At 41.9% G+C, this 12643-nt stretch overlaps 1 protein-coding gene across 1 annotated transcript; it reads left to right on the top strand.

Annotated features, from left to right (window-relative positions):
* The first annotated feature begins 706 nt into the window (after window positions 1-706).
* Window positions 707-12598, top strand: pbrm1l (polybromo 1, like). The gene is given in 31 exon segments (XM_030091511.1): window positions 707-802; window positions 1077-1242; window positions 1673-1770; window positions 1930-2077; window positions 2603-2752; window positions 2941-3057; window positions 3219-3287; window positions 3382-3480; window positions 3566-3651; window positions 3746-3837; window positions 3924-4140; window positions 4227-4368; window positions 4706-4791; window positions 4866-5145; window positions 5226-5331; window positions 5578-6217; window positions 6596-6816; window positions 6898-7086; window positions 7269-7426; window positions 7522-7764; window positions 8268-8413; window positions 8540-8646; window positions 8649-8696; window positions 9088-9271; window positions 9369-9576; window positions 9681-9879; window positions 9952-10107; window positions 11028-11189; window positions 11539-11603; window positions 11779-11983; window positions 12219-12598. Coding segments are annotated over 30 exon segments (4929 nt in total). The 5' UTR covers window positions 707-802; window positions 1077-1098; the 3' UTR covers window positions 12383-12598.
* The last annotated feature ends 45 nt before the right edge of the window (window positions 12599-12643 follow it).

The raw sequence follows: 12643 nt of genomic DNA, 5'->3' as shown, positions 1-12643 counted from the left end.
GCTCTCTAATAGCAGACAACATATAATCCAGAAGATCAGTTAGCGTTTTCTTCTATGTCCCCTTAAACACAATGGAGTTTTCAAGATGCTCTTTTAAGACAGCATCCTGGGAGACAACAAAGTACACCAGCCACAGAATATGCCAGGTCCTTCAGAGCGCTCACTGTCATCGTGGCCACACAAGGCTAGCTCAAAGGCTTTGCAAAGATTTACACAGTTGATGACTCTTGACAGGATATGACAAATGTTTGGTGATCTCTTCATTATGCTTCCGAATGCCAATTCTGTAGCCTTCATCATGTTGATCAGTGGTGCAAAGCTGGATGAAAAATCTCAGCTTCATGATATTTTCAAGGCTACTTTTGCACTTTCTGGACAGGTCTCCACTTGTTACTACGGTATACACATTCAGTTGGCGCCCATACTTTTAAAAAGCAAGCAAGGGAAGCAATAAAAATAATTGTTTTGATATCCAACCATAGAGGACAAAAGCCAAAAAAAAAAGACAAAAATTTTGGGTTAGAGCAAAAGTGGGAGAAAATCTGCAAGCGCCAATCTGAAAAAAGCAGAATATCAAAATAAAGCTTCAATCTGCAAACAGGCCACCTTATGCCTCCTCGTGCAGTGCCCCCATTGACCTGTAGAGGGCAGCACCTTTATTTACGGGCGCTTTCCCCCTTCCTCCTCAAGACAATGCAAAACGCCACAACTTCCGGTTAAGAGTTTTCAAACAACATTAGCTCCTCAACAAGACTCCGCTTATTTCTGCTCAGGGATTTAAGAGAAACTCTTTGGAGGTTTGAATAAGATGTTTTTTCACGATCTCTACGCTGTTTCTCGTAGTTCGCGCCTTGCTTTTGTATCTGTATTAACATTTGACCGTTTGTGTTGTGAGTGAAGCGGCTAAGTTAGCATGCTAACTGCCGCTGTCTGAGCGCTTTGTTTCATACATTCTGTCTCATTCCAAGTTACACCAAACCTCTGTTATTAACGGGATGTGAACAATTGATGTTCATTTGCACAATTTAAACATTATCTACAGAAACTTTAAAGTGTTTTTTTCACTTTTTCCCCCAGCAGGCTAGCCTGTTGTGAAAGATGTCAGCGAGCTCCAAGAGAAGACGAGCTACTTCTCCATCCAGCAGCGTCAGCGGAGGGGGAGACCTGGACGATGCCTCCTCCTCTACTCCTGGAAGTGGTAGGAAAAGGAGGAGGATTTCCAATGTTCCCCCCGTGGATACGGTAATAAAAAATCTTTTGTGTGTATTTTACAAAAACCATGCATGGCATGTGTGATAACGATCTCAACCCTTCATTACACCATTGACCGCATTCGTTGACTCATAAAGTTCTTCAAGCTTCTTTCAGAATCATAAACTTCTTTGTTGTCAACGTAACTGTAGATGAAATATGCGCATGTAGAAATGGTGAAATATATGCTTTGTAATGTGTAAATTGCGTTCCATGAACTTTAACGTACCATATCCACAAATACCACAAATACCACAAATACCATATCCATAAAGCTGTGGGTTGAGGTTTTTCAGCATATTCTATCTAAGGACTAAATGTTGTCACACTTCTATTTGTACTTTTTTCTCAGGAATTTGTGTCATGGTTGAACGCTATGTAAAAGTCCAATTGCTGATTTTTATCCCTTTTTATCTTCCAGATTGCTGTATGCCATGAGCTCTTCAATGCTGTCAGGGACTACAAGGATGATCATGGCAGGCAAATTTGTGACATTTTCCTCAGGGTACCAAAGAGGAGGTATTCTAGTAACCCATCTACTTTTAACATCAAATCAGGAAATGTATATATATATATATATATATATATATATATATATATATACACACACACACACACATTTGCTAAGGCACTGATGAATGTTTGTAATATATGCTGTAATTTCTCCATGTTTTGTAGGAATCAACCTGATTATTATGAAATGATATCTCAGCCAATAGATATGACAAAAATTCAGTACAAGCTGAAGTCAGAAGATTATAATGATGTGGAGCAGCTCACTGCAGATTTTCGTCTTATGTTCAACAATGCCAGATCATTCTATAAGGTACGTAGGGTAGGAAAACAAAGCCTCATGCATTTTTTATCTTTTCTTGTGTATGTGACTAAAATATGCATGTTTTTCCTGACTTTTATGAACATTTGAAGAACAAAAAGTGTGAAATACAAAGTTTGTCTGTAGTTTTTGATTGACTGTTCATTGATTGGTTGATTGCTTTCCTCATCTATTCAATTATTTTTTTCATTTATAAATGTTTGAAAAGAGTATAAAGTGATGACCAGCCTTCCCAGAGCCTATAATACGATCTTTTTTTTTAACACACATAAAATGTCTAGTGTGTTATGAAGAGTTAAATTACTTGTTACACAATTATTGGACATTATTACCTCTTCTCAATCACACAGATTTGTCCAACAGATTTGTTGATTGACCAAAGAGTTGTAGGTGAGCTTTCCTGTAGCTCAACAAATGAGTTAAATCATAATCCGTTGACTCAACACCTAAAGAGGTTTATTTGTTATGTTGCCAAATAATACTATGTGATTCTTTATTTTATTGTCTGAAATTTAGAGTGACAGTGAAGAATATCAAGCTGCATGCAAACTGTGGGAGGTCTATTTGCAAACCAGGAGTGAGTTTGTACAGCCTGGAGATGGAGATGAAGAAGATGAAGATGGTGATGATATGATGGATAACACAGGAATGTCAACTGAAGATGAGGTAAATTCTGGTCTTTAAACCTTTGTTATTGAATGATTATTTTTCTGTTGTTTTTTTTTTTTTTAAATCTTCATTCGTTTCTGCACCTGAGTGAAATCTGTTACATAGAATTTCTTCATTGTTACGCACAGATCTACTCCAGTTATTAATGAACAGCATTCCATACTAATATATTCATATCTCATTAGCCTTCAGCAGGCAGTTTGAAGGAGATGTTAGAGCAACTCCTGGAGGCCGTAGTGTCACACACAGATTCTGCAGGACGTCTGGTCAGCGAACTCTTCCAGAAACTTCCTTCTAAAGTGGTGAGTCCTTTATTTTTTAAATCCTTGTGCTTTAATAATATCATGAGCACTTTGCATTCGTATTTGATCTTTACATGAATTCAGATTTGTTTTCTTGTTGTCTAAAGACCACTTCTTTTTTCAGTTTTTTAGAACTCTTCTATTCTTTTTGTCTGTTTTAGCATTACCCAGACTACTATGCCATTATTAAGGAGCCAATTGATCTGAGAACGATAGCACAAAGGATCCAAGTAATCACATCAACCCACTATTTCACCAATTCTTATTATTTTAGTGTACTTATTTTTAAAAAAAAATACTGATTTGTTTGTTGTTTTGTTAAAGATTGGATTCTATAAGTCTGTCTCTGCCATGGCTAAGGATATCGATCTGATGGCCAAAAATGCCAAAACGTACAATGAACCAGGATCTCAGGTTTTTAAGGTAAATGTTTTTCTTTCTCCTTCTTTTTCTTTTATATGCATCACATCCCAAGTAATGATCTCTTTTTTGTGTGTGTATTTCCTAGGATGCTAACACTATTAAAAAAGTCTTCATCCAACGTAAAACTGAACTTGAACATGCAGAACCCACTAAATCTAGTCTTCGCATCAGGTAATAAACAACGGATTATTTTATTTGTGTCTGTGTTGAACCACATTCGTAGGTTTGGTATATATGTGTTTGTGACTTTTCTGTTTCCATTCAGGAATCGCAGGTCTGGTCAGGGGGATCGACTTTCTGGTGTCAGCGTATCTCTTCAGTATGGCTCAGAGAGTGAGGATGACCCTGTGCTTTCTGGTGAGTTTGAGTCATTGATTTTACAGATCAATTTACCTTGTGTTTGTGTCACAGAAAGCAAATGTTTACATTGTTTGTGCTTGTAGGTTCTGTGTGCTATGATGAGGGAGAATCAGAGGCTGAGAGTCAGAGTTCGAGTATGGAGATGAGCAACCCCATCTTCCGACTGTACGAAGCCGTCAGGGGGGCCAGGAATAACCAGGGCCAGGTCTTCTCTGAACCCTTCCAGAACCTGCCATCCCGCAGAGAATACCCCGACTATTATCAGCAAATAAAACAGCCCATCTGTCTCCAGCAGATCAGGCAAGGAGCAGGAATTCTTGCACTTTTTTCCTTCACAAATGACGGTCATACAAAGAGTGTTAAAATGCTTTGTTTCTATCTTTAAGGACAAAGATGAAGAATGGCGAGTATGAAAGCGTGGAACAGATGGACACTGACCTCACCCTCATGTTTGAAAATGCAAAGCGCTACAACATGCCTAATTCAAGCATTTACAAACGGGCCTTCCGACTTCAGCAGATTCAGCAGGTAGTGACTGAGATTATTATTCTGTTCATTTGTGTTAAGTGGATCACACACTGTTCTCACAGTGAGCATATACTCCAGTTCAAGTCCAGGGGTGGGGCTTTTTATTTTTTCATCAGAGTTTGCATGTTCTTCCCACGCATGATGTCAGGGTTTCTTCATGCTGTCAGAAAACATGAATATGAGTTTAAGTTGTGACCCTCACCTGCCCACAGGAGTGTGTGTGAGAGACTGTCTGCCTCATAGTCAGCTGGGATTAACTGCTGTCCTCCCCGACAGTGAAATCGCTGAATTGCTGTGGATGATGGACGATAAAGCATGTTTTGTGTTTGTCTGTTAGACAATAAAGAGGGAGCTGCTCAGGAGAGATGATGAAGATGGAGACAGCATTCTGTCATCTGACACAGGCATCATCAAGAGGAAAAGGTATTACTATTTCTTAGTTAATTTTGATGTGACAATTATTTGATTAGCTAACAAAGCTTTTTTTTTTTCCCCAGCCATAAGAAGAACGTGAAAAAGAACCGAATGAAATCGCTCTACGCCGCTGTGACTGACGCCAGGGAGGCTAACACCAATCGACGGCTCTGTGAACTTTTCATGGTCAAACCCTCCAAGAAAGACTACCCAGACTACTATAATGTAATTCTTGAACCGATGGACCTGAAAACCATCGAGCACAACATCCGCAACGAACGGTACGCCACAGAGGAAGCCCTGATGGAGGACATGAGGTTAATGTTCCGCAACGCCAGGCATTACAACGAGGAGGGATCTCAGGTGGGCAGTCAGACTCCATTAAGGATGAAACATTTGCATCGGTCTGAGTTATTCTGACACATGGATTTTGAATCACACAGGTGTATAATGATGCTGACATTTTGGAGAAGATCCTGAAAGACAAGCGGAAGGAATTAGGACCTCCACCCGAGGAGGAGGACGTTGGATCTCCCAAACTGAAACTCAGTGAGTGGCATCTTCTAAATTCTGATTTTCCTGGCCAGATTTCATAACGCTGTTTCAGAGGACAACAAGAAAAGTAGGGTTTTTTTTTGTGTGTGTGTGTGTGTTGGTACTGACAGTGCACTCAATGAAAATATAACTAGCTCAAAAGAAAAGAATATATTCATAAAATGTGATTAGAATTCTCATAAAACAAAACAATATTGTATTTTTGCACAATGTTTTGCTATTTTTCCTTATTACTTGCAGGAAAGAGTGGTGTTTCTCCAAAGAAGTCAAAATACCTCACTCCTCTTCAGCAGCGGTTGAATGAGCTCTACGACGCTGTGCGAAACTTCACTGACCGCCGAGGTCGTCGCCTGAGTACGATCTTCCTTCGTCTCCCCTCCCGGGCCGAGTTGCCAGACTACTATGCTACAATCAAGAGGCCCATTGACATGGAGCGGCTGCGGAGCCACATGGCCGCCAGTCGCTACCAAGATGTAGACGCCCTGATGGAAGACTTCACTCTCATGTTCAACAATGCCTGCATTTACAATGAGCCCGAGTCTCTGATCTACCGCGACGCTCTGGTGTTGCACCGAGTGCTGCTGGAGACGCGCAAGCAGCAAGAAGGAGGGGAAGACTCCGGACCTCCTGCTGTGTATGCTCTGGTGCGAGAGCTCATCAGGAACCTTTTTGTTTCCATGATGGGCCACCAGGATGAAGAGGGACGATGCTACAGTGACTCACTGGCTGAAATTCCGGCTGTAGATCCAGCCGCTCCTGAAAAACCGCCGCTAAACTTCGACGTTATCCGGATGAATGTGGAACGTGGGCGCTACAGGCGGCTGGACGTCTTCCAGGAACACGTGTTTGAAGTTTTAGAGAAAGCTCGAAGGCTACACAGGTGAGGCTAATTATACAAAGTTTCAATGTGACTCATGTCTGTTCAGAGCAAAAACAAATCTCAAACATGAGTTGTTAATGGATAAGCTTCTGAGCTTTTGCAATACATAGGAAATGAAAAAAACACATATCAACAACTGAATCCTTTCCCCTTAAAACACTGACTTGTGAGGTTGTGAAGTTTGTAGTTCCTTCTCTTCATTAATTTCACATTGAAACAAAAACATCTTTGGGGCTTTGATGAAATTCATTAGTTTTCTGTTATTCATGTTGTAGCAAGCAGGTCAGCCTTCGATGGGACTTTGAGGTCACTATTTAACTCATCCTGAAATGTACAGAAGTCAGCTGAAATATGGGCATCGTCTTGTTTTGCATGCAGGACGGACTCGGAGATATTTGAGGACTCAGTGGAGCTCCAACAGTTCTTCATCAAGATAAGGGATGAGCTGTGCAAGAATGGAGAGATCCTGCTGTCCACTGCACTCAACTACACAGGAAAACACCTGCACAGTGACATCGATCAAGAAAAGAGGGAGAAAATTCCTAAAGAGATCGAGGAGGACAGGGAAAAGAAGGATGAAGAGGAGGAAGAACACAAAAGTAGGTCAACTTTTTCCATGATGCACAGACGAGACGATTATTAAATATGTTGACTCCAAGTTATGAATTTCTCATTTAAAGGTGAGAAAGGCAAGAATCTGCCCGGAGAGGCGTGGAAGTCAGAGTCCAAGTCGGATCGCGTGTACAGTCAGGACTTCAGTTTCGAGAACAGCACCTACCACGTGGGAGACTTTGTGTATGTGGAGCCGTCAGAACCAAACTTGAGCCCCCACATTGTGTGTATCGAGCAGCTGTGGGAGGATGAAGCAGGTAACCATCCCTCCATGCTTGTGGCTTTTTTGTCATTATTCTAATTACAAGTCAACAATCGAGGCACCACAGCACTTAATCAATACTCAATCAACAGTAGACATGAAAAAACTCTTCTGATTTGTATGTAGCTTTTTCTAAGATATGAATTTGTGATGATTAGCTTGTCTTTGCATTCACAGGTGAGAAGTGGCTGTATGGCTGCTGGTTCTACAGACCGAGTGAAACTTTTCACTTGGCCACACGCAAGTTTCTCGAGAAAGAGGTCTTCAAGAGCGACTACTACAACAAAGTCCGCATCAGTAAAGTTCTGGGCAAATGTGTAGTCCTGTTTGTGAAGGTATGATCAATTTCAATTAAAGCAAACCACATCTGGAGCAATTTGTGTCTTAACCTGCCTCAAGCAAACTATTTCGTCTCTTCTGGCGTTTTTAGGATTATTTCAAAATGCGGCCTGAAGGCTACAGTTCTGAGGATGTCTTTGTGTGCGAGTCCCGCTACAATGCCCGCAGCAAGACCTTCAAGAAGATCAAGATCTGGGCCATGCCTGAAAGCACTGTGAAATTAGTTTCCCGGGAGGTTCCTCTGCCTGTCGTCCGTGTCGCTTCCATGTTTGTCAACCCTGACCAGGAAAAAATGATGACGTCCTATCCAGACAGTGGCAGTTTTGTAGAAAAGGTGAGAAAACGCCACTCAACCTCGTACAGACAGCTGTTGTGGCATTCTCTGTCAGTTAAACAAGGCATTGTTTGTTAGTGTGAGATTAACCTTGAAATTAGATCCAACAGTTAATTTTGGCTACACGTGGATTTCTGTGAGCCTATTAATTTTATTAAATAGGACTCAGTCTTTCTCAGTCTCAGTGTTTTTCTCAAAGGGCCTGTAAAAGCAGGACCCTTTTGATTTATTTATTTTAAAGAGAAAATGAGTGGGAGATGGTGTGATTCACTGGAAAAGGCAAATCAGAATTGCAGAGGTCTCCATAAAAAAAAATAAAAATAAATAAAATCCCAAGTTTTTGTTGGATAGCTTTGACTACAGGGGATTAATTAGCTCAGACCGGTAGCCTGCAGGTCTGAACAGGGAGCCCGGGGGCAGAGGGGACTTTAATTCCATGTATAAAAGTTTGTTAGTGACAGTATAAACACCTGAGCCCCTTTTCTGTTTACGCCTTCAATTAGGAGCGAGAGGACGTCCCCTTGGAGATGAGTGGAGCTGAGCCTGGCCGCCAGTACTTCGAACAGTTGCGATACAACAACGTGTGGTTTAAAGTGGGAGACAGTGTTTACATTCAGTCACATGGACTGTCAAAACCCCGGGTTGCCAGGTTGGTGAAACATATCCTACCAAAAACCTCGATTGAGCTCCTAATAACACATCCTGTAGATGTGATAATTGTTTTGTATCGGCCTGATGACCACTGCTAACATGCTCCTTTGTGTTTGGGCTGCAGAATAGAGAAGTTGTGGGTGCAGAATGGAGCTACTTTCTTCTTTGGGCCAATCTTCATTCACCCGGAGGAAACTGAGCACGAGCCCACAAAGATGTTCTACAAGAGAGAAGTTTTCTGAGCCATCTGGAGGAGACATTGCCCATGACTTGCGTCATAGGTACGGCTTCCCAGAGCTCCTGTGTGCTAATCACATGACGCAAGTAGAATTTTCTGACGCATTCAAAGAAAATGGGAATAAAATTACCTTCAGTGGGAAGATTATAAAAAAAAAAAAAAGTAATTATTATAATCACCGTTTTAAATGAGGTTAAGTGTGTGTTATTCATACATGTATTTCTCCTAAGTGAGACCTGTAACTTCCAGGAAGCTGCAGGTTGCTTAGCAACTGTGCAGTGAAATAGACTGACGTGGGGGAACAAAAAAAAACCCTGTAAGACTATCTGAAACTAAAATGCATTTCCAAACCTAGCTCACTCTTTATCAAAAATTTAAATGAATTTAGAAGAAACATCTACTAATGGATCTTATTCTGCCTGCCTGCTCTCCAGGAAAATGCATGGTCTCTTCCTTTAAGGACTACCTGTCGTGCAGACCTACTGAGTTTCCAGAAGAGGATGTCCTGCTGTGCGAGAGCCGCTACATCGACTCTGAGAAACAGATGAAAAAGTTCAAGGGTCTCAAACGCTTCTCCTACTCCTCCAAAGTGGTGGAAGATGAGGTCTACTATTTCAGGTCGGTTCCATGAGTTGGACTTTTCTTCCGATTGCCCACTAAACCGTAACTTTACTTTTCTAAGTTTTTATTTCCTTGTTTCTATTTTTTCATGCAGAAAACTGTTCGTGCCACAGAAGGAAGCGTCGCCCCTTTTGGACAAGAAGATCGACGAGCTGGAGCTTAAACTTGCAGATTTAGAGGATGGAGATGAGGATATGGAGGACATGGAGGATGACGACGATGCTCCAGAGACGCCATCCTTGCCTCAGATGCAAACTCCTCTTTCAAGTGACATGGACAGTATGACATACACACCTTCACAGGTATCCATTCAGCTCCACATACTCCGGTCATACATCCTGTAGCTTCAGACGCTTCTCAGAACTAATTCTTCTCACCTACCACACACTTTTTTTTCCACCTGAAGGCAACTCCTAAGGTGAAGGGATTATCAAAGAAAGAAGGGGCCAAGAGGAAGATCAACATGAGTGGCTACATCCTGTTCAGCAGTGAAATGCGAGCCGTCATCAAGGCTCGACACCCCGACTTTTCCTTCGGTGAGCTGAGTCGACTGGTCGGCACTGAGTGGAGGAACCTGGAAGCGTCCAAGAAAGCAGATTATGAAGGTAAGGAAGCAAAATGAAAATTAAACTGTGTGTGAGTCAAATGAAACTGCACAACATTTCTCTCCGTTTCAGAACGTGCAGCCAAAATAGTGGAACAGCAAGAACGCGAGAGACCGCCGCAGAAGCAAGCGTCCCCAAGAGCAGGTACCCCTGTAGGGGCGCTGATGGGAGTGGTGCCTTCGCCTAGCACTATGGGAATGATAAACCAGACCATGACACCTGTGTCAGGTAACCCCTCTCAGAGACAGCACGAGTGTTTGACAACATGGCAGCAGGGAAATGAGGCTGGACTGTTAAAACCCGTAATCTTCTAATTTTCTCACCATTTTAAAAACATGTCGCATCCTCAAAGCAAGATTATTTTTGTTCTTCTTTGCTGCTGTTTTATATTTTCAATGTTGTTTTTAAGTTAGTTTTGTTGCCTTTTTTATGACATTGCATGACATTGACTGCATGAGATTTTTAACCATGAAACCTTTTTTTTTTTTATTTCATCAACTGACATGCTTGTTTTGCTAACATTCTCAAACCCATTTGTATGACTTTCCCCTTTCACACAATGAACTTTAAACAACTCTAGTTTAGATTTTTCTTTTTGAGACTAAAATTTTAACTTTCAAGATGAATCTACTCAGTGCACAAGAGTAAGTAAAAACCTTGTGTGAGGCTAAACAGCATATTAAAAAAAGAAGAATGCTAAGCAGTAGGGCTGAAATATATATTGCGAATTCATTATTGCTACTTAAGAACAAGCTGATCAGAGAAGCAGATATTCAAGCCACCATCACAATGACTGAAACTACCTGAAATACAAAATGTTTTGATATTTTCCACCTGACTTGGGTCAGATTGGGTGTGTAGGTAATTTAGGAGGAGAGGCCACAAGCAATGTTCTAATATATGAAAGCATACTAGAAAACATGCCAAATTCGCTAAAAGGATTTATATTGATTAAAATCACTCTTAAATCGTTTACGTCCTGACTGAAACTTACCAAGTCAAACACACCAAACTGCCTTCACGTTTCTGACTTTAAAGTGCGTGTGTGAAAGGGGCCCCATGTTCTGTTGTAGTGCATGTTGTGTTAGAGTCATCTGCATGTCACTTATGCATGGATATGTTGTCCTCTCCTTGCCCTCTTCCCGAAGGCATGATGGGAACTTACGGCCCACCTTACATGCCCATGCAGGGCCCCCATGAGGGCTTGCTGAGCGTGGCCACAATGCCACCTCACCCTGTAGGGGGTCCTCACCTGCCTCCTCACCATCTCCACCAAGGCATGCCCGGGTACCCTGGCATGCCTCATCAGGGTAAGGGCCACTGTCCGAGCCACACCTGCTCAGTCACACCCAGTCGTGTCTCTCCTGCTGGAGGGGTTTACCTGGTTCACACAGGCTGCACAGCCTGATCTCTCTCTGAGCACACCGAGCTCCCTGGTCTCCAACAAACTGTCCTCTTTCACAGTCTACTCGCATATCACACTGACACTCACACATTCACACACATAATGCATGCAACAACTGATACCAGACAACTAACATCCAACTGGTAGTCACCAACTAAAATTTCATTGTGGTTTCAAACGTGAATAAAACCAGCATGAGTTCAGGTTGGGATTGTTACTGAATGCACAGGAGGCTAAATACTGATATTCAACAGGTATGATGGGTGGTCCTATGAATGGCATGGCAGGAAGTCCTGCACCTGGAAATTATATGCAACAGGTGAGTCCCAATCCAGAAAATAAGTATTTTGAAAAAGGTTTTTTTTTTTTTCCTGTATCATCCATCAAATGAATTAAAATTTTGTGTGGTAATCTGTTTTTTTTCCTGTGACTAACAGAACCAAACCTGTAATATCTTTGTTTTGCATTGCATTGCTGTGTTATCTGTTTTGTAGCCTGGGATGTTCAGCCCAGGACAGCACGCTCCCCCACCATATCCAGGACAGGGCCAGCCCTCACATTTACAGCCCACCACTCCAATGTTTGTGGCTCCACCACCAAAGACCCAGAGGGTGCTGCACTCAGAGGCCTACCTCAAGTACATCGAAGGCCTGAACTCTGATTCCAACACCGTCAGCAAGTGGGACCAAACCCTCAGAGGTGCTGTGAAGTGCTTGTTTTTACATGCAGGGGTGGATGGGTTGTATGTTTGTGATTCTCTGTTTTTAGCAGTAACTAATAAATACATGCAGTTCCCTGCCCACTGTTGTTTTAAAATCATGTTCAGCTTTTGTACATTTTCATATGTTGATAAGAGCAGAAATTCTTCTGACAGTGGCATAATTGATCACTTCTGGACTGACTGTTAATGGAGAACCGTCTGTTTCCATCACAGCTCAAAGACGAGACGCCCACCTGACCAAAGAGCAGGAGAGTCGGCTGCCGGCTCACTGGCTGAAGAGCAAAGGAGCCCACAGCACCATGGCGGACGCACTGTGGCGTCTGCGAGACCTGATGCTGAGAGACTCTCTGAACATCTGTCAGGGTTACAACCTGTAACCACCATGCTCCTCTCAGATGCTAACCTTCCCCTCAAGTTACTGAGTCTAGGAATAATAATAATAATAATAGAAGCAATATTTTATAGTGATCGATTTTCTATTTATTAGCAAATAGTCGTGTGTGTGTGTGTTTTTTTTTCTTTTTACACCATTTGGATGAATAGCTCTGTAAAACCTGTGGCACCGAAATAAACGGAATCCCTTGAAAAGACGGCTTCAGTGATGTGTATTTGTTTTTGTATGTCTCGGTGGATTTACT

Source organism: Salarias fasciatus, chromosome 5 (assembly GCF_902148845.1).
Source record: "Salarias fasciatus chromosome 5, fSalaFa1.1, whole genome shotgun sequence".
Taxonomy (NCBI): Eukaryota; Metazoa; Chordata; class Actinopteri; order Blenniiformes; family Blenniidae; genus Salarias; species Salarias fasciatus.
This window is presented reverse-complemented; position numbering and strand designations above follow the sequence as displayed.